The sequence below is a fragment of the Neolamprologus brichardi genome, chromosome 6 (assembly GCF_056152115.1).
Source record: "Neolamprologus brichardi isolate AB-2024 chromosome 6, ASM5615211v1, whole genome shotgun sequence".
Lineage (NCBI taxonomy): Eukaryota > Metazoa > Chordata > Actinopteri > Cichliformes > Cichlidae > Neolamprologus > Neolamprologus brichardi.
In genome coordinates, this window is record NC_142109.1 from 11425837 (window position 1) to 11448336 (window position 22500).

The 22500-nt window shown below is 40.8% G+C and overlaps 2 protein-coding genes across 2 annotated transcripts; both read right to left on the reverse strand.

Moving 5' to 3' along the window:
• Positions 1-358: 358 nt before the first annotated feature.
• On the reverse strand, positions 359-14047 carry LOC148102493 (carboxypeptidase E-like). The gene is made up of 9 exons (XM_087841677.1): positions 13630-14047; positions 7204-7400; positions 6847-7014; positions 5775-5892; positions 4986-5165; positions 3821-3960; positions 3149-3248; positions 2837-2955; positions 359-927 (listed from the first exon to the last, which is right to left on the reverse strand). Exons 1-9 carry the CDS (start codon positions 13868-13870, stop codon positions 829-831), a joined length of 1362 nt encoding a protein of 453 aa, XP_087697803.1. The 5' UTR covers positions 13871-14047; the 3' UTR covers positions 359-828.
• A 3715-nt stretch (positions 14048-17762) lies between these two features.
• On the reverse strand, positions 17763-20169 carry LOC148102494 (uncharacterized). Its single transcript, XM_087841674.1, has one exon. The coding sequence runs from the start codon at positions 20029-20031 to the stop codon at positions 17971-17973; it is 2061 nt and encodes a 686-aa protein (XP_087697800.1). The 5' UTR covers positions 20032-20169; the 3' UTR covers positions 17763-17970.
• Positions 20170-22500: the final 2331 nt, after the last annotated feature.

The window sequence follows — 22500 nt, forward strand, 5'->3', positions numbered from 1 at the left end:
AGTGAACAAATCCATGAAAACACAAGCTCACTGTTTCTTACTTGTGAGTTCTCATTGCTGTTTGTTAAAGGTCAGTCACACCCACACATCTGTTTTCACTTATTCTGCCTGATTAAACCTCAGTTTGGAGCTGCTAAAATTGCATGAATCCACTGCACTATGCATTAATGTGCAAGGGGGAAAAAACTATATGTGTACCCAACAAAGTGATTAGAAGAGTCAAACTGACATCAGAAATTGAGTCCATGCCAACACAATTTAGAGATGATGTGCACTGTAACCAACCTTAACATTAATAAAATATTTACAAAAAAATTCTGAATGTAACAAAATAATTTTCTTTTGAATGAAACATTGATTTGTTGGAGATCCACTTTTTTATTATCCTGATTTATAAAAGACAAAACGGGGGGAAAAATGAATATTTATAGACAGAGCCATGTGGCAATCATGTAAACAGATCTTTTACATACATTATTACTCAGTCAGTCATTCATTGGATGTGCCATGGTTACCAATCACGTGTACAATAGAGAACACAATACCGCGGAAGTCAAGACCAATCTCACTGCCAGCAAGCTGCCTGCAAATTCCTCCTTTTGTCTTTCACTGCGCGCGCAGGATATTCAAACAATCTACAGGAGTGTGAGGCAAACTCTTACATTAATAAACAACAAAATTAATTAAAGTAAGAATGGAGAGAACACAATCAAAAGAAAGAAGTAGAAGAAGAGACAATATATTCTTTTTCAGAGCGGACGGGCACACAGAACGTTGACTATATTACATCGAATTGTGGACGCTCCGATCGTCAGCGAGACAAACGTGTTAGAAGTTCAGTGTCTCTGACATCATCTTCCACCAATCCATCAGCTCCTCCCGCTCCTCCTCCTTCCTCTCCATCAGGGACTCCAGCTCAAAATCCACCTGAGACACACAAGATACAGCAGCTGAGAACCAAGGAGGATCCAACGGACTTTGGAGATAAAATGTTGGTTTTGTAAGTTGTTCTTTAACTAGAAACTTTTCTATTCATTCATTCAAATGTTGCTTTTTTTTTCCGATTTTCTCTATCCATATATTGATAGTATCGATAGGCAGGCATTAGGATGGAATCAATACTGGCTCAATAGGATGGATATTTTGTTGCTATTCTTTAATTCCAATATGTAAAATATGTATTACTTTTTTGGAAATGAAAAAAATATATCTCAAACCTGCTCTATAAAAATAGCAGAACCTTTTTGTGTTTATTGTCACGTCTACAGACGGAACAGAAGACAATCCAAAGGGTTTTAGAAACAGGCACATTTACACTCCAGGTGTCCAAAAAAACCAATTTCAAAATACTTGAAAACCTGAAAGGTGTGTTTTATTGTGGAAACTTATTATTGTGGAAAGTAAAAATCACAGTGATTTATTGGTCACTAAAATGTTCAGAATTTGCTAAGTCATGACACATTGCTCTCCTGCTCATACCTCTAGGTTAAAAGGAATACTGGAGCTGTATTTACTGGAATCCCACCAAACGTTTCAGTATGACACACGAGTAGTTTATATGTTGAAGTTTAACATATAAACTATGATAGGTGTATTTGGTCTATATGATAGGTGTTCTGCACTTCTTGAGCTCAGTTGGTGTCATCGCACTTAATTCACAGTTACAGCTGGCCACATGTAGATGAATATCACTCTTTGATCTTTGATCTCTCTCCAGGCTTTTACTGACTCAGAACAGATCCCAGCATCGAACAGCACAGGGCCGGTTGGAAGACAATTCTATTAAACTACAACTGACACCAGATCTTATCTTAAAACACTAACAGGGTTATCATGACCCCCCATATGAGACCATATCAACATAATAATAATATCTTTACTGTCACTGCACATATGCAATAAAATTGGATGCAATCTATAAGCGCAGACATCTGAAAAAAGGATAAAAATGTGTTGTAAAATATATATGTATGTCAAAAAGAAATCTATGAAGGTCTCTAAAAGTAGCCATTTTCCTGTGCCTTCAGTGCACAATTCATTCTCTTTTAAAATTTGCACAGTTCCAGCAGTGTTTAGTGCAGTTATTACTTCAGCTTTTTCATCTGTTTGTTCTTGTTTTTAACGTCCTGAAAAGTCTGGGCAGAAGTTCAAAATATCAGAACTGATTCCATCTGATAATAAAGACTCTGTGATGCAACTGGAAGCTTTGAAAATAATTTTCTAGCTATTAGTTGATAAACTAAAGCATCCTCCATGACAGAAAATCAACTGGTTCTCTAGAAATTAATCTGGGCAATCTTAAGATTGTTAACAGGGCTGGTAAGAAGAAAAAAAGAGAGACTCATATCGTTTATCAAGAATATGCAATCCAGACGGATTTTGAATAGAATTCAGTTTAAATACTCATAATCATTTTTCTGCTGCAGAATCACTTGGTAGCTTGCAGACTTTAAAAATTCTGCTCTACAAATTCCATCCTATGCAGCTTGACATGAGGGCTTCTGAATGAGCAAACTCTCCTCCCTTTGTTACACATACTAAGCACTTAACATCTGTTAAACGTTTAGTGGCTTATTGTGAACAGACACTTCAACCGAGACCTTACATTATTACGTAAGCGGTGCCAACATTAGTCAGACATCCAGCATCTGATGTGTTTGTGGTGTCTGCTGGAGGGACCAAGGTTCAGTGACTTATTCTGGATTGTATATTTTCATATAGGTGTAGGGCTTAGAGATCCAGAAAATATGGCTGGGAAACTTCCACTCAGGTTACCTTCTGCAAAGATAAAAGACCCCACAGGGAATGTGATGGGTCATTTGTTTGTGTGTCTTACCCTGGTTGCAGGGCTGTAGGGTACAGCCACCTTCTTGATGACAGTCAGGTATCCTGGGGCAGAGGCTGCCACTTTGTAGTTTCCTGGAGCCAGCAGGCGCCAATAGTCTCCATCTTTGGCTATAAAATACAGATTGTCTTATTAAAATGTGTTTAACCAACACACTGATGCTCAGAGCAGCTCCGAGTAACAACTGCAGTACCAACACTATCCACGAGATGGATGCATTGCACCATCTCTCCATTATATTTCTCACATGGAGCAAGCAAGAGCTGTGATAGCACTTGTGCTTTGTGAATTGTGTGAATTTACCTGTGGTGATGTCATGGTCAATACCCTCCACAGACACAGTGGCATTGAAAATGGGGTTGCCCTGAAGGTCACGGATAAAGCCCTTAACGCCACGGTGAACCTGCACACAACGTGCACATTGACACGTGAAGAACATGTTCCCTCTAGGACTGATGGCAGCATTTTTAGAGTCAGGTGTAAAAGATTTGTTAGTTTTTGGTGGAGAAGATGTACTGTAACAGTCTCCTCAGCAGAGCATTGAGCATTTAATAAATATAGAGCTTTTTCTAGTTGAGCAACCTCTTGTGAGCAAACAAAGGCAGAAGTGGAATCACCACAAATTAGTGTCTGACGTCTGGATGGGCAGTTGCAACTCTGACGCCGTGAGGCTGCATTACTCGTCCGATTATGTGGTTCCTTTTTACCATCAAAGTTACGATTCTTTCACCTCCATTAGCAGAATTAGTCACATAAATCCTGCCAGATCCAACCTATGATCTGAAAATATGTTGTGACTGCTGTGTTGTGAAGGTCAATTTTGCTCTTATAGATGACACATTTTGCAGTTTATTTCAAGCATTAGCACTTATAGACTTGAGATTGCAAGCATTGGTATTGTCTCTGGGTCAGCTGTGCAAATGGAAGAGACTGCAAACCGTGATTTATGGCATCTGTATTTAGAGTCCTGCCTACCTGCTCAATGTAATTGACGAGCGAGTTGCGGTTCTGTTCCCAGTAGCTCTTCAGCGTTTCCTCATTGGGGAACTTGTCACAGCTGAGCTCCAGGGTGATCTCGAAACTGTTGCTGCTGAGATAGTTGAAATCCTGCATTCCTGTAAACCGCAGAGAGAAAGAAAGCAAAACCGAAAAAGTCAACAGAATTCAGGATTATATATTTGAAACTGGGTTAACCATTTACCTGAAAACAATATACATAGTTACATACAGTGACTTGAGAAAGTCTTCACACCCACTTCACCTTGTTCAATTTTGTGATGTTGCAGCATGATGCCATCAATTCTTTTTTTCTCATTAATCTACACACACTACCCCATACAGACAAACTAAAAACATAATTTTTGTAACACCCATCCATTCTCTTTGGCTTTTCAGGGTTGCGAGCGCGCTGGAGCCTATCCCAGCAGTCTTAGGTTGAGAGCCAGGGTACACCCTGGGCAGGTCACCAGTCTGTCGCAGGGCTAACTCATACAGACAGACATTCATACCTATGGGCAATTTAGAATAACCAGTTAACCTAACCCTGATAACTGCATGTCTTTGGACTGTGGGAGGAAGGTAGAGTACCTCAAGAGAACCAACACAAGCACAGGGAGAACATGGAAACTGCACACAGAATGAAAGAAAGACCTGATGGTGCAATTGAACTCAGGACCTTCTTGCTGTGAGGCAACAGTGCTAACCACTGTGCCACCATACTGCCCACTTTTGGTAACATCTACATAAGAATTCAAGCCTATTGCAAAAAAACATATTAGCTCAAACCCTCCAGTTTCTCTTGACCGTTGCTGAGACATTTCTACGCCTTGACTGAAGTCCGCCTGTGGTAAATTAAATTGCCTCTCTATAGAAGGCCTCGTGGCTGACAATGCATATCACAGCAAAAACTGTGAGCTCAAATTAACTGCCTACAGAGCTCAGAGACAGGGTTGTTGCAAAACCCAGATCTGGGGAAGCCTACAAAAACGTTTCTGCTGCATCAGAGTTCCCATGAGCACAGACGCCTCAGATGGAAGAGGTTTGGCGCAACCAGGACTCTTCTGAGAGCTGGTGGCTCGGCCACACTGAGCAATCAAGGGAGAAAGTCCTTATTGAGAGGTATGCTTTAGTTGCCTCTTACCTCCAGGCACACTGTACCAGGCCCCGCCATTAGTGATGCCGTCTTTGAAGCTGTAGTCATCGGTCTTGCGACACGGGGCTCGGTGAGGATCGGACATGACGGGGTTATACATGGCGTAGGCTCTAGCCAAAGACTTGAACATCACATCATCCGGACTGGCGCTGTACTCATTGGTGGATCCTTAATGAGAGGAAAGAGAACAAACAAGCGCTCGCCATTTAGAGAGCGGCTATGATGAAGTGTTAGCAGAAAACGTGTGCCTGCTCAACACATTTTGTTTGCTTTGAGCGATGACGCAGAGGAACCGGCCGGTGGAAAGATTTTCCATCTGATTTAAATCAAATTTACGACATTCTAAAGAAAAGGGACTAAAATGTTTGCTGTTACATAAATGGTTCAAATATTTATCTTGATAAACATCCTCACATGAAAGAAAGGAACAGTTTACATACAGTTTAACAACCCAAACAGGAAAAACAGGTGTGGGAGTGATCTCTTCTACTAAAGGCGAAGCAAAAACTTCACTTGCTCTGTTTGGGAAGTTTTAAATGTGGATATTTGGGTCGCATCATCAGGAATCATATCTGCGATGATGATGATGAAGAGCAGCGCCAGTGTTTTATAATGTTTCTTTCTTTTCAGTGGAGGGAATAGGCTTCAATAAAACTCAAATGGACTCTAACATGTGATATAAATGTTCTTATACTGTGTGTTTATGTGTGTGTGTGTGTGTGTGTGTGTGTGTGTGTGTGTGTGTGTGTGTGTGTGTGTGTGTGTGTGTGTGTGTACCAGTGCGGGTTTCATCATATGGATAGCTGGCCACAACGTCTCCTCCATGCAGGTTTGCCGAGAGGACGAAGGGGATGTCCATGATCCAGTGGATCACAGCCTTGGTCTCTGGAGCCAGCTGCAAATGTAAAACATTAAAAAATTACAATTACAATAATGTTTAGATAACAAATGTCTAAAGCAATATCACCTTCAACCTACACAAACTCAAAAAAATGATTCTTGACCCTCAATAAACATGGTACAATAATTTTGAATAAAATGCAGTTGAAATATATCTAATCAAAGTTGTATTTATTCAACTATTATTATTATTATTAATCATTAAGGAAAATATGCTTGGTATAAACTGAATGCATGCCAGCCAAGTCTGAAATTTACAAGTAATCAAATTACTTAATATTCAAAGGATTTCCCATCAAATTTGGTTACTTTTGATGAATGAACATGACAGGGCTAATAATAAATGAAAATGCCATTTTTGAATTGCTAGTTATCAATTCATCATTTCTGCGCATGCACACACAAAAAATGCCACCCACATACACACACACACACACACACACACACACACACACACGCACACACGGTGGACACCCCACAATACCAAGGGTCAATTTTGGGGGGCTTTTGATTCCCCACTGAGCTGGCAACCCTTCATTTAGCCATTCATTTACTAGCTTTGTTATAATATACACTTTTGATTATAGCAGCTTTGGTTCAACCTCACATTTTCCATCCTTCTGCTGTAAATGTACCGTAGATACCCACAGATGTTCAGCAATCCACACATGAAAACAGACCAGAGCAAATGGACTATTTATTCCTTTCTGTGCAACATTTCTTAAAAATATTTAAAATAAAGTTCTCAATGTTAATATCCTTTATTAATGAACTAATATAAGCATATTTAATACATAGTTTGAATTAGCTTGTTTTTGAGTGACACAGAAAGGGTGAATAAGACTCAAAGATTTGAGTCTTAGCATTATTATTGCTACTTCAGTCTTTTCGTGGTAAGTAAGAAATAACGGCCACCTTATCCTGTGATCAGTAAGTCAGTTTGTTTTACCTTGGTGTTTTCATCCACAGCCTTCTTCATGTTCTGCAGCAGGTGGTTGTTGGCTCCGCCTTCCCGCTCGTTGATGTAGATGATGCGGTCCAGATCAGGGAAGTTACGATTTAGATCCACCCCCTGCGCATTACTGCGGCCCACCAACCAGTCCTTAATCTCTCCGGGCTGCACAGCAAACAGAAATGAGATGGGGACAGATTAAAAGACAGTGTCTGGAGCTTTAATAGATGCTGCTCTTGCTGTGTAGGTGTAATTTAAAGACTTGTGGTTCCTAAATGACTGTTTGCAGGGCTGCAAGCTTAAACTGTCCAGACATAAAGTTCAAAAAGTGATTTTTACGTGCTGTTTCTTCACCTGTGAGGCGGCCTTCTCAAAGCCGTCGGGGTTCATTGACGGCATGAGGTGGATGCGGGTGTTGTGGATGAGATCGATGATGGTCTCGTTGCCCTGCTGGTACTGGTTGCACAGGTACTGAGCCAGATAGATGAGCAGCTCTCTGCCCACCACCTCGTTGCCATGCATGTTGGCGATGTATTTAAACTCAGGCTCACCTGCAAGAAACCAGAAGGCTCCTGTTGAGTCACTGTCACACAGAAGTAACTGTGACGGGACATAATGTAACCGTCCCTGTTGTGAAGAGCAGGTTTTTGGCTGAGAGGCAGAACTGAACACACATCTCACAAAGGAGGATTTGACAAAGCTGACAATGAATCAGCATAAACCACTCTCATGTAATCTCACAAAAAGAAAAAATACACACATACAGCTGGCCACGTCGACACTATAGCGGGAAACCATCATGGAAACAATCTGTTATCTCCTCGGGACCAAACAGGTCACATTATGATTTGTTATGGAAGTTATCGTGGACACAGAGGACGTCCACGCTCGAGGAGTGACGAACACACTGACTCATCAACAGAAAGGTTACATCGTATCGAACGTCGAGCCCAGTGCTCCTCTGGACAATAATGAGAGAGACACAGTGGATTAAGCAGCGACTGTGTCACACACTGTTCTGTCAGACACGTGGCACCGAGGAGCCTGCTGATGACGGGTTTGAGAGAGAATTTAACTCAAAACACCAAAATTAATTCCCCAAATCACTGATTAACAGTCACCAACTATGATTACTGATGATTGATTAAAACCTACTAATTAACAAAGTTACTTAAAGTCATTCCAGTTCCCAAATTATCAGTGTATTTTACACTTGGGGATAGTATTTTATTATTACGTCTTTTACGTCTATTAAATATGAAGGTGTTTGTCTTAAATGAAGCAGGAGGCCGTACATGGCAGGTTCATATGCCAATCTAATTTTGGATTTTTTTTCAAAAGCTTTTAAAGGTTTATAAGCCAATCTTCACCACAGTGAGCTCTTCAGATCACCAGAAAAGTGGGTAAATGGCAAATGGACTGCTTCTTATTTCCACTTTTCCACTCAAAGCACTTTAAACAACAAGTCTCGTTCACACACACACAATCATACGACCACTTTTTTCCTTCTTTGTAACATTCACATGCATTCACAATCTGATGAGGACAGTTTGGCATGCAGACTGTAACAGCCAAGGATCAAACCACCAACCCTGGTGATTATTAGATGACCTGCTTACCTCCAGAGCCGCAGCCACCCCATTGTTATCAGTTACATTTCAGATTTTTAAAACATTTATGTTTTGCAAATAATGGATTTGTCAACAGTAAAAACTGTGTACTGGTCACTTGTAGTTGTCATGGAAACTTGCCACCTTGTCTGCAAACACTCACCAACAACTCATTAAGCAGTATTTAAAAAAAGTTGTGCTTACCACTGAGACCAAAAAGATGCAACTTTAACGGTGAAGGTGGACGGCTTATGCTTCTGCTTTGTGTCAGTTTTTCTAATTTTTCCCTACAGCTCGAAAAGTAAATGCTGAGTGTTTGCAGGCAACATTCCCTCAACGCAAGATGATTTTTGGTAGAGCAATTTCACCCCTCACCAAATGATCAGAGGATACACATTTGTCCTCAGTGAACAGTTACCAGTCAGCATCTAGACCTGTGTGACTGGATGACAAATCTTTAAGAAATGTACTTTTATCCTTGCTCACTGAACGTCTGTGTTTAATACACATATTACTCTATTGCGCCAGGGTTGTAGTCTGATATCCTGATTATGTTTTGCACATTTCAACATCCTGTCCTGTTTTTGAGAACCTTGGATCTGATTTGATTCTAAATTTGGTTCCTTTCTTTGTATTTATCTAAAAATACACACTGTACCATTTGGTGGATTTACTGTTATTGGCCACGTCAGTGCGTGGGTAGAAAAACGGCATCTGCTTTTCTTTACCAAAGGTGATCTTGCTTTCATATCTAAAAGCTATTTCTGTCTTGAGCAGGAGCGATTTTAGCCCAGTTTTGAAGGTGCTTCAGCACCCCCAAAATGAATCAAAGCACCCCCAAAGATGTCTTACTTTTTTTTTAAAATAATTGCTGTTTGTGGGACACACTACTAAAAGTATAAAAAGCATACAGTACTTAATTGAGATGGAACATTTTAACAACAAAAGTATAGATAACCCCTCCCCCCTCCCAAAATGGTTTGTTCCAGCTCGGCTCTCTCCTACTCGCTTTAGCGCCGTTGGTGCCAGAGCTATGGTGGCTGAGACACAGCGGAGCAGAGGTGGAAGTGCCTGGCTTAAAACAGGACATATTAGCTGCATTTAACTTTCAGTTACTCTTTATATAGTTAGGTAGGAGTCAGACCATGTTTCTTTTTAACTGAAAAACATTACACCAGGTAACTTGCTGTGTTGAAAATAGGGCTGCCACGATTAGTCGACTAGTCACGATTCCGTCGACTATCAAAATCATCGACGACTGATTTAATAGTCGAGGCGTCGTTTGAAGCTTTGTAAGATCACAAAAGACACAGGAACAAGTAGTAGAATTTAAGAGTGTAATAACAGACTGAAACAGAAGATGGCAGCACGGCATGTACAAGGATGCCAGCTGCCGTTAAACCCAGAAGAAGAAGAAGGAGCTGTGTCCCAGAATTCATAGCGCAGCCCAGCTCAGTTTCCAACAATGGCGGCAGCTAGTTAGTTTTAATATTACTCTTATTATTCTTTCTGGGTCACATAATAAACGTTTAGCATATTTTCAGGCGAGAATGTAGCTGTGTAAACCTCAAATATCTGCTCAGTTTATCAAGACACCACATTTTTTCAAAAGCGCTCCGACGTTTTCGGAGACGTCTGTTACCCACTAGCTTGATAGCTAGCCGGGGGCAAGGCTCACTAGAGCCGTGAGAACACCGGACTCCGGCAAATCGTTTTCAAACCCACTGCGGTCTTTCGCTACTCAGGTTAAACATATATAAGTCACTTAGATAACTTAAAAATGTTATTGTTTGGCTTTTTTTAGTATTTTATTTGTTCCTGAGTAAATCGGTTAGGCTGAGATTAAAGTTATAGTTTTTACACAGCTGAATAAACGTCAGGCAGACAACTGATTATCAGAAGTGTGAGATGCTCGAGAATATACTCCGGTGTCCCGTTATATTTTAGATAACAATGAGTTTATTAAACTTCACCGAAACAATCTGCAAATTTCATTCAAATTTAATAAACTATCATCTTGTCTTTCTTTTTAGTTAGCACATACCTTAAACACTTAAAGCTGTAAGCTAATGATAGTTATATGAGAGCAGATGCATGCTGGTGCAATAAGCTGTACGCTGTACATCCAATGGATGCATGATCTGATTAGTCGACTAATAGCAAAAATAATCTGTGACTAGTCGACTATCAAAATAATCGTTTGTGGCAGCCCTAGTTGAAAACGTGTTTTCTGACGATGTTTGCTCTGTAGTAAAATTAGCGATATTTGACTGCCCTGTTGATCTCATTGAAATGTATACAGCCTATTTAAAATCTAAAACTTAACATTGTCCGTAGCCTGCTGTTGTTACCACTGTCCTGTTTGAAATGTAATGAGAGAAACTGGTTATTTAGCCATATGTGCATGTGCCAATATTGAACCCAAGGTACTAACTAGCTAACTGACTGGATGCCCATTAACCTTATAACTCCTGTTGTGTGTGTGTGTGTGTGTGTGTACAGATTGTCAGTCCAAAGAGGGAGAGAGGAAAGAGGGGAACATGAGTTCAAAGTGCGAGATCAGGAAGTACCAGGTAAGAAAACAGACAGGGAGTACTAACAGGCAAAACAGTAACTGTTTAACTGGCAAAGAAAAAGAAAGACAAACAACTCATATGTCACACAGTGGAAAATTGTGTTTTTATATTTTGTTTTGGGATTAGACTGTGTTGGTACATAGTGTCGATTTTATTTGCATGTTTTTATTGTAATAGTGATATTGCATGTTTTTTTTTATTGATATTCCTATTGCATGATTTTATCCCCATATTTATAGTGTGTGTTTGGTGTTGTATAGTATTTTTATTCCACTGTGTATTAAGCGGACAATTGTAGGCACCTGTGAGGTGGGGGCGTTCCTCGAGGTGGCCTATCAGCCGCCAAACGGACTTAAGGGAGATAGTGAGCACAAAGACGGCAGAGGAGAGACACACGAGAAGCGAGGAGCAGGAAACAAAACGTGTGCAGCCCAGCACCTGTAAGGAAAGACCGGCCTGCCTGTGGGACGTCACGAGATATCCGACGATTGGCCAGCAGAACCCGGCGATCCAGTCCAGACGGATAAAATAGCAACAGTGGGAGGCGACGCGTGAAATCCACAGTAGGGCAGGGGGACGCCTCTGCCTGCATTTGTGAGTATCGCTTTCCCACTGTTGGGCGCTAGGCGTAGCTTTGCCGGGGGAGGATAACAGAAGCTGCGCCGACAACGTTGCTGGCCCGTGTCTGTTGTTTCAGGGCGGGGCTGCGAGGGAGGCCGCGTGCAGGTGCGGAGAGTGGCTGGACTGCACGGCCGCGTACTGTCAGGCGGAGATAGGAGCCTCCTCCCTGGTCTGCTGCTGGCAAGTTTTACCATCCCGGAAGAGGAGTTCCTCTCCTGTCTCTTCTCCAGCTAAGGAACATTTGCCCGCATGTGTGTGGCTGGACAAGAGGGAATATAGGACTCTGGGGGGAAGTTTTTATTATACGAAAAAAAACATTCATTTAGTTTTGGTTTTTAGTGTATAGTTATTCCTGCCAGCAGGGCTTTTAGCAGGTTGGGAACATTATTTTTATTGTGTAGCGGGGATTTTAGCCTGTATTTGGGGGTTCTGACTGTGTTTTACCCTAAAAATAAATGGTGTGTTTAAAGCTGGCTTAGCTTCTGTTCTCCGAGCGCTGACCCACTCACTCCCTTTCCGCTTGTATATATACGGACGTGGTGGTTAAGATTTAGTTCCACCAGTTTAGCGGCTACACATACAATCTGGAAGTTGTGTTCTCCCTATATTAAAGCTGCTATACAGAATCTGCAAAACAAACTGAGTTGTCAGCCCTGGCACTGCATTACCATATTGAGCTTCAGTCAGAGGAAGTCACGGTTGCCAAAGACTTTATAAAGCTCAAGAGTGAGGCTGGTGCCATTCCAGATATGTTAACATTGTACAATCTTCTGGATAATCAGATCTTCCCCAAACTGAAAACTGTTATTCAGGTTGCCCTAACAAACCCAGTTAGCAGCTGTAGCTGTGAAAGGTCTTTTAGTGTCTTGAGTCAGCTCCATACCTGGCTGAGAAGGACCATGGGTCAAAGCAGACTCCAGCACCTGGCTGTGATGTCAGTTGAGAAAGAGATGCGTGAGAGACTTGACCACCAAAATGTGATAGACAGATTTACCAACCTCAAGGTGAGGCGACATAGGTTAAAAGAAAAGAAAAAATCTGCAGAGCCATAGTAGTATCTGCAGTAAAGATCTTTTCATACATTGTATACATTGTACCAAAGGCCAAGTGTCTCCATTTTCTAATAATATTTTGTATATTTCAAGGACTCTTCTATTTTTGGAGTGTATTTTTTATGTATCTGTATTGTATTATACATACACTTTAGAAGTGAATCTCTGTCCAAAAAATACTCAGTTTACTTTTTACTCACTATGAGCATCATTTATCATTTTCCCCCAGTAATTAAGGTTAGGATATGTGTTTTTTTTTTTTTTTTATTCCAATCCATTCTTCTTTGGCAGCATTTTAATAACCTTGATCAGATTTGATGGTTTTGTTACAGACTTTTCAAAAAAGTGTTTTGCTATTCTTTCAAAAATGTGGGGATTAAATGTCAATGTTAAAAGTGATGTCATGTTTTGTGACGAGGACCCAGGCACAGAGAGACTTGATGAATTTAAGAAACTTATGATTTAATAAAGAAATTTGCAGACTTGCACAGAGAGGGTAAAATTATGATGACTGATAATGGAGATGAAGACAACAGACGATGAGGACAGGGAGGAACAGGGGTTTAAATGCACCAAGGAGGCAATCAGAGAGAACTCGGGACAACTGGAGGTATTTAGGGATGCAGGGACTGACAGAGACGGGGAAGAAGTCTCATTGTGATGAGTAAAGTTTACCTTGCCTGGATGGGCAGCTCTCTGGGTGCTCAGCACCCCCAAAGCTCTGATCCTAGAATCGCCCCTGGGTCACAGCCAAACTGCTGCTATGTGCAATAGTGCATAATGTATTTGTGTTATCCCAGCGGGTGGTAATGGATTTCTATTAGTTCATACCGCGACAGAAAGCGGGGACAAAGGGAGTGGGGATGGTGATGGTCCCGCGCGTTCGGTGTGAAACAGACTTTGTGTGTCCGTAAAACTGACCAGGTTCGTGCGTCCCCGGATTGTCGGACATCTCTAGCACCAGCAGCTCGCGGCCTTCGAAGCTCTCCCCGATGGTATAGATGCGGGTGACGGTCGGACATTGCAGCCACACCGACACCAGCGCTTTCCGCAGCTCCTCATAGCGGTGGTACTCGAAGGAGATCACCCCGTCGGTACCGGCCGCGCTGACCAGGGTGACTACCGCAGCCCCGAGTATAACAACCGTAAGGAAGTGTTTCATTTTGACGCGTCCTCGTTTTCCTAAGCCTGTCTCCCTGCCTGCCGGCGGCTTGGCTCCGAGCCATGTCGCTGCGCTGCAGCCTCGCTTCAGGCTATAAATTCCCTCCCCTCTGCCTCTCTCTCTCTTCTCTCTGAGTGTGATGCGCTGTACCTGAGCTCAGGCTCCCCGTCAACATACTGCGTAAAGCCAGCCACAACCAACCCCACATCCGGTCATAATTTTCAAAATAAACTGAAAAAGCCAAGATTTATTTAAATTGCTTATACACAAGGAAAACTCATTATTGATAATACAAGGAATAAAAAGGGAGGAGGATGGAATAAGAACGAAAAGTAAGCAAGACAACCCGCAGGTAGCAGCATGGACGTAATAAGTCAGTAGAAGAGTATGGATAAGCACAAATGACAAAATATTACAAAAACGTTTGTATTATGGCCCTTACAGCAACTCTTTCAAAGCATTATTTATGATAAAACACGCACATGAAGGTGGCACGGATGCCCCTCCGGTGGTCCTCCTTGGGCTCTTGCACTCTGGGACCTCTGGATGTCTGGGGCCTGGATCTCCTCCATGCCTGCTTCATGCCCTGGGGGACAGGGCTATGGCTCTCTACACCCTCTTGCAGACCATTACATGGGGAAACCATTTGAATACAAGCGCGCCGATCCACACAGGTGTGCACACAGGTGTTCACTGTTTGTAGACTTAAATCACACCTTTCTTGGCTGCTACTTCAAAGCACATTGTGCGCTGTCTGTCCTGCGTGCTGCACAACAACATTCAATATTTAGTATTTACTGCTGTTTACACTTAGGTAGATTAATGCGATGGTGTTGTGTTTAGTATGTTGCTTTGTTTTGTTTTTTTGGCTTGTTTTCTATTCTTTTTCTCTCAACAGGTGATCCCGGAGATATTTTTTTTTCCCCCCTTTCTCACTGTCCCTCTCCCCTTCTGTTTTTCTTTTCCTTCCTCTTTCTTTCTCCCTTTCCTATCCCTCACTCATGTCTGTCCCGTCTGTAACAACTGAAAATAAAATAAAATAAATAATAAAAACAAAGGTCGATCAAATGGACCAATACGGCAATGCCATGATGATCCATTTGGCAAAATAAATCCATTGGGTATCCTTGTTGGTCTTCAGACAACAATTCTGACGGCTAAAGAACCAAATGGGACAGGCAGAAAAAAAAAAAAAAAAACGCACATTCATTTTAGAGAATGCATGCTGCTACAGCTTGAGATGCTTCTGTTGTCATTATTTCCTGCTCATTTTTGCTTTTTGTATCATTTTTTTCTTTTGTAGAAGATATTTTACACAATAATATACAATATTGCAAAATTAAGGACTATAATCCTAAACCTCACCCCCAACCAGGCATGGCAGATCGCTGCCCCTGCCTGAGCCTGGTTCAGCCAGAGGTTTCTTCCTGTTAAAAGGGAGTTTTTCCTTCTCACTGTTCTCAAGTGCTTGCTCATACAGGGTTTTTACCTTACAATATAAAGCACCTTGAGGTGACTGTTGTTGTGATTTGGAGTTATATAAATAAAAATTAACTGAGCTTTCACCCATTTAAACTTTTTTTATACACTTAAGTAATTTTTCAAAACAATTTTTCAAAACTTTCAGACATGGTTTTAGGCTGTTGAGCAGCACAGTTCACCAAAGCTGTGGTATTAATGTAAAAAGAAAAGGTGTTTTTATTTATTTGTGTGCCATAAACAATTAGAATTTGCCAGTTTTATGTATCGAGTTTTTCCCGGGTCACATAAAATGCCTCACATCCTCTTTGATCCTGGCTGCTGTTGGCTCACTTGATGCAGCTGCCTGTGTGTGCTGGATGGAGCTGTGGGGGTGTGTCCACAGTGCAGCAGTGAACCAACTCCAGGTACACCGAAAGGCCGCAACATAAAAACCACTGACAGATGAAATGAAAAACACTTATCATTTTTGAGAAGATGCTATCTTCACCCAGCAAGCCTCTGGAATGCTACTTCGACACATACAATGGGCCTAAGCATGGTAGCACTCAGGGGCGATTCTAGGATCACTTAGATAACTTAAAAATAAATAAATAAAATACTAAAAAAAGCCAAACAATAACATTTTTAAGTTATCTAAGTGACCTATATATGTTTAACCTGAGTAGCGAAAGACCGCAGTGGGTTTGAAAACGATTTGCCGGAGTCCGGTGTTCTCACGGCTCTAGTGAGCCTTGCCCCCGGCTAGCTATCAAGCTAGTGGGTAACAGACGTCTCCGAAAACGTCGGAGCGCTTTTGAAAAAATGTGGTGTCTTGATAAACTGAGCAGATATTTGAGGTTTACACAGCTACATTCTCGTCTGAAAATATGTTAAACGTTTATTTTTAAAAGTATGGCAGCACGGTGGCATGGTGGTTAGCACTGTTGCCGCACAGCAAGAAGGTCCTGAGTTCAATTCCACCATCAGGCCGGGGTCTTTCTGTGTGGAGTTTGCATGTTCTCCCCGTGTTTGCGTGGGTTCCCTCCGGGTACTCCGGCTTCCTCTCACCGTCCAAAGACATGCAGCTTGTGGGGACAGGTTAATTGGATAATCCAAATTATCAATAGGTGTGAATGTGTGAGTGAATGTGAATGGTTGTCTGTCCCTGTGTGTTGGCCCTGCGACAGACTGGCGACCTGTCCAGGGTGTACCCCGCCTCTCGCCCTATGACAGCTGGGATAGGCTCCAGCGCCCCCCGCGACCCTGAAAAGGATAAGCGGAAGCGAATGGATGGATGGTTTATTTTGTGACCCAGAAAGAATAATAAGAGTAATGTTAAAACTAACTAGCTGCCGCCATTGTTGGAAACTGAGCTGGGCTGCGCTATGAATTCTGGGACACAGCTCCTTCTTCTTCTTCGGGGTTTAACAGCAGCTGGCATCCTTGTACATGCAGTGCTGCCATCTTCTGTTTCAGTCTGTTATTACACTCTTAAATTCTACTACTTGTTCCTGTGTCTTTTGTGATCTTACAAAGCTTCAAACGACGCCTCGACTATTAAATCAGTCGTCGATGATTTTGATAGTCGACGGAATCGTGACTAGTTGACTAATCGTGGCAGCCCTATTTTCAACACAGCAGGTTACCTGGTGTAATGTTTTTCAGTTAAAAAGAAACATGGTCTGACTCCTACCTAACAATATAAAGAGTAACTGAAAGTTAAATGCAGCTAATATGTCCTGTTTTAAGCCAGGCACTTTTAAGCCAGTTTTTACACAGCTGAATAAACGTCAAGCAGACAACTGATTATCAGAAGTGTGAGATGCTTGAGAATATACTCCGGTGTCCCGTTATATTTTTGATAACAATGAGTTTATTAAACTTCACCGAAACAATCTGCAAATTTCATTCAAATTTAATAAACTATCCTCTTGTCTTTATTTTTAGTTAGCACATACCTTAAACACTTAAGCATATCATGAAAAGGTTCTCTAAACGAGCTATTAACCTAATCATCTGAATCAACGAATTAACTAAACACCTGCAATCATAGAATGATTACAATATTGAAAAAAACAAATGCCTGAATCCTAAATTGTGGATATCCTATTGTTGTGATCTAAAATGTAACACTAAATGTGATTAAAACACTAAAAATCTGGACTCCTGGGCTCAACGACTGCAAGGATCACCAGCCCGAGGAAAACACAAAATACACATGACCCCGTGACAAAGACAATTCATTCTTGAATGAAGACATTGATCTGACTTTTTTAAATTTTGCCAATTGTGTTTATTATTAATTTGGAAAATAGAAAGGGGTGTGTGTGTGTGTGTGTGGGGGGGGGGGGGGTTGTAAAGAGGAAAGTAAAGGAAAGGGATAGAAAGAAGGAAAGAGATAGAGGAGAGAAAACCCCAACAATCCCCTCTGAGCAAGCACTAGGTGCGGCAGTGGATAGGAAAAACTCCCTATAAAAGAAGAAACCTATGACAGAACCAGGCTCTAGAGGGGGCAGTCAACTGTCGGGACTGGTTGGGGGGTGAGGGTGAAAAGAGGGGGGGGGGGACAGGTGTTAGGAGTTAAAGGGAGACAGGGGAGGGAGAGGTGTCAGGAGAGAAAGGGAGAGGAGAGGTGAAAATTAAGATGGAACAGAGGTGGAGGAAGACGAGGTGACATCAGCAGTAGAAAAAGTAGAAAAAGAAGAAAAAGCAGGAGTGTTCTTCCTCCAGAAGAAGCGGAATCGTTTTTTCTTCTTTTCCATCAGCTTTTCCATGAGCACTTTTTTCTCTAGGATGAGGGTTCTCAGCTGATCGATTGTCTCTGCATTCTCCTGCTCAAGTCTCTTGCATGTTTTCTCCACTTTTTCTAATTTGGCTTGTTTGTCTTCAAGCCTTTCTTTCATTTCTTTAGATGTTGCCTCCTGCGTTAGCTTTCCCTCGTGCAGCTCTGTATAACTCTGTTGTAATTTGTTGTGCGTGTCTTCCAACTGCTGACTGCTCCTCTCGATTTCTTGAAGTGTACACTGCAGGTCTTCGTTTGTTTTCTCCAGTTGTTGCTTTAGCACCTGCATCTCAGTGTTTTTGCACTTCAAGTTGTCTGAAAGTTCCTCGAGTTCTGTGTTATTTCTCAGCATGTCATTGAACTTACTCTGCATCTCTGAGCATTGGTTTTGCAGCTTTTCCTTTTCCTCTTCCAGTTCAGTTGTTTTGTAGTTCAGTTTGTTATAAAGTTCTTGCAGGTTTTGGTTTTTCCTCTCAAAGTCCTGGAGAATTTCTTTGTCTTCTTTCTGCTTTATTTCCTGTTGTTCTTGGTCTCTAAGCAGCTCTTGATATTTGTGCAGTGTTTCATCAAGCTTTGCCTGCAGCGCTCCGTGTTGTTCCTGCACACCTTGCATGTCTCTCTGGTTAATGTCCAGTTTTTCTTTCTCTTCAAGGATTTCTTTATTCTTTTGCAGAGCTTCATCAAGCATTACTTGCAAGCCCTCATTGTGTTTCTCGATGTTCTGAAGCTTGCAATCCAGATGTTTCTGTTTCATGTCTTGCTGTTCTTTCTCTTGAAGGAAATCTTTATTTCTCTGCAGTGCTTTATCAAGCTTTATTTTCAGCGCTGTGTATTTTTCCTGCACGTCTTCAAGCTTGCAGTCCATCTGTTTCTGTTTAATTTCTTGTTGCTTTTGTTCTTGAAACAACTCCTTATTTTTGTTCAGTGTTTTATCAAGCTTTACCTGAAGCGCTTTGCATTTTTCCTCCGTGCCTTGGAGTTTGCGCTGCTTCATGTCCTGTTGTTCTTTTTCTTGGAGGAGCTCTTTAATTTTTTGCAGAGCTTCATTAAGCTTGATTTGCAAGCTTTTGTTGTGTTTCTCCATGTCCTGAAGCTTGAAATCCATTTCCTTCTGTTTTATCTCCTGTAGCCTTTTTTCTTGAAGAAACTCTTCATTTGTGTGCGCTCTTTCATCAGGCTTTGCCTGCAGCGCTCTGTATTTCTCCTCCATGTCTTGGAGTTGGCACTGCATGTCTCTCTGGTTAATGTCCAGTTTTTCTTTCTCTTCAAGGATTTCTTTATTCTTTTGCAGAGCTTCATCAAGCATTACTTGCAAGCCTTCGTTGTGTTTCTCGATGTTCTGAAGCTTGCAATCCAGATGTTTCTGTTTCATGTCTTGCTGTTCTTTCTCTTGAAGGAAATCTTTATTTCTCTGCAGTGCTTTATCAAGCTTTATTTTAAGTTCTGTGTATTTTTCCTGCACGTCTTCAAGCTTGCAGTCCATTTGTTTCTGTTTAATTTCTTGTTGCTTTTGTTCTTGAAGCAACTCCTTATTTTTGTTCAGTGTTTTATCAAGCTTTACATGAAGCGCTTTGTATTTTTCCTCCATGTCCTGAAGCTTGCACTGCTTCATGTCCTGTTGATCTTTTTCTTGGAGGAGCTCTTTATTTTTTTGCAGAGCTTCATTAAGCTTGATTTGCAAGCCTTTGTTGTGTTTCTCCATGTCCTGAAGCTTGAAATCCATTTCCTTCTGTTTTATCTCCTGTAGCCTTTTTTCTTGAAGAAAGTCTTCCTTTGTGTGCGGTCTTTCATCAAGCTTTACCTGCAGCGCTCTGTATTTCTCCTCCATGTCTTGGAGTTGGCACTGCAAGTCTCTCTGGTTTATTTTCAGGTGTTCGTTCTCTTCAAGGATTTCTTTATTTTTTTTCCTCTGAGACATGTTTGAATCTGTAAACTGTCACTCTCAAAAGGATCCAAATGTTTTAAAAGATTTCTCTGGCGAATGTTTGAACGCTACCAACATAAATGCTGCGAATAACGGACTAAAAGTGGTTGTGTCTCACCCCTGTTTGAGGGTTTTTTAGGATCAAAGGATCAAAGGACAAAGTGGTCATAAGATTCTAAACGTGTCATAGTTGCCAACAGATGGTGGCAGTTTTTTTGCATTTGAAAATAAACACTGGGCTGATTTCAACACCATTACAAGAAGTGTTGTTAATCATTCTTTTTCAATCATAATCAGGTTACCACAAATTGTTTTTTAATTTAGTAAAACTCAAAATGTTTGTCAGTGGGTAAACAATTCATAATGCACCTTCAGGAACATCAAGTTATTCTTAGTACTGCATACTTGCAATGAATAAGTTGTCCTAACAGTCATCTTAAGTAAACTTTACTCAATTTTTTGGAGGTAACGAGTTTGCAGAGTTTTTTGAGTTCTGGGAACTAATTAGATTTTACAATGCAGTAGTTTGAACATTTATAATAACATTTCTGCGCACTGGAACAAACCTGTCTCCTTTTCTAGAACTGTTGCTAACACTTATGAGATGAAAATTAATCTTCCATCGTGAAGATAGAGAGTGACAAATGTTACTTTTCTTTTTTTGTTTATATCTAAACTTTAAAAACAAAAAAAGAAACTGTTGAAATTACCTGGACTGCCTCAACGAGGTGATGTAACATTAGCAGACAGAGGGTTTGATGTTGCAGAATCTTTGGAGCTGTACCGTGCTGAACTGAAGAGCTCAGCTTTCACCAAAAGGAAGAACTAACTGGTGTTATGTGTCAAATGAACTGACATGTTAGCTGGTGGAGTACCCACTGCATTTTTTTATATATATATATCATCTCTTTTTTATAATAAATAATCAAAAACTTTATTTAAACTAAGATTTTAAAAATATGTGCAGTGATCGATGTGCTCTCAGGCATGTGCTTCAATCCACACACAAATACAAAACGACCTGACCACACGTACAACTGTTTCACAAACTCTATAAAGCATTCACACTCCAATGGATGCATCAGAAAGCAACTTGGGATTACGATCTTGTCCAAGGATATTTGGCCTGCAGACTGGAGCAGCCAGGGATCAAACCAGAAAACTTTCTGATCAAAAGCTGACTTGTGCTAAATCCTGAACGGCAGCCACCCCATTTTAGCCAGCCAAGATTAAATGGCACATTCTTTAATTACAGAGTTAGGGATTGTTACATGGAACTCAAAAGAAATGTTGAACCCATCTAATGTCCTGTGTCTTCTAAAGCTGTCTGTACTTTTACAGACAAAAGTTAATCAGCAAACAGTTTGCAGGCCTCTAATTATCAGGCTGTACTCAAGCGCTTGAATTCAACCTAAAAGCTGTGCTGTCATACAGAACCAAGTACCCTCCGCGGAAACTATAGCTAATGTCACAACTGGATCTGATGAGACAGCTATGATTTCTGGACTCGAAGTAAATAATCCTGAATCAATTTATACAACATCAGTTTGCTTGTTTTGCTTTCATAACAAATAGTTTGAGCCTTTAAAAAAAAAGAAAAGAAAGTATCATCAAGAGAAAGACAATAAGCTGCCTAGTTTGTTCGAAATACACCGCAGTATAATATTATATCACATTTTTTATCTCTAGTTTTTCGTGTCCAGTTATTTACAAATGAATACTGTGTAATGCTTGTGTAAGTGAAAACCTGTCCGTCTACCTTGATCAGATTTTTACTGCACTACAAACTTCTAGTATGATTAAAAAGAACAAAGAAAACACAATGAATATAAACAGAATATAATGCTTTTCACTTAAAAGTAAATACTGCCCAGAGAGTGAACTACTGTGGTGGAGTGCTTCTGGTTTACGATATCATTTACACGTGAGCCTTGAATTCCAGTTTATGAAATGGCTCTTGCTGATCATGCAAATACCTCTCTGCCCTGTCCTCACTTTCTTATATCTTTGTTCCATGAAGTTGGGACATATTAATGATATTTTTTCCTGTAAAATTCAGTAACTCTTCTTTTTGCTAACAGTTCCAATGTGTGTCAAAGTGTACAGGTCCTTCTCAAAAAATTATGATTTTGTGATAAAGTTCATTATTTTCTGTAATGTACTGATAAACATTAGACTTTCATATATTTTATGTGGGAGCCAAGTTAAGATAGTTCATATGTTTAGTATTTATATTTCGCTGTTTTTAAGCTTGTTTGTGTAATTAATAATTTAAGAAGTAAATGCATGTTTATGGTGGAACTAAAATAATTTTATTGCTGTGTTGGTTTGGTTACGTAGTACCATGAATACATGTGCCTTAAAGACTCGTGTTTATAGTAAAATCCGGGCATCACGGATGTATGCAAATTAGCGCATGCAGCGCGGGAGGGGGGAGAGAGAAAAGGAGTTAACACGGCATAA

Excerpts from the sequence above, each read along its gene's own strand:
- LOC148102493 (XM_087841677.1), bottom strand. The coding sequence starts at position 13,870 with ATGAAACACTTCCTTACGGTTGTTATACTCGGGGCTGCGGTAGTCACC. Across the intron at positions 5,166-5,774 it reads ATATGATGAAACCCGCACTG|GATCCACCAATGAGTACAGC; the intron begins GTACACACACAC and ends CCTCTCATTAAG. Across the intron at positions 3,961-4,985 it reads CTGGTACAGTGTGCCTGGAG|GAATGCAGGATTTCAACTAT; the intron begins GTAAGAGGCAAC and ends TGCGGTTTACAG.
- LOC148102494 (XM_087841674.1), bottom strand. The coding sequence starts at position 20,031 with ATGTCTCAGAGGAAAAAAAATAAAGAAATCCTTGAAGAGAACGAACAC.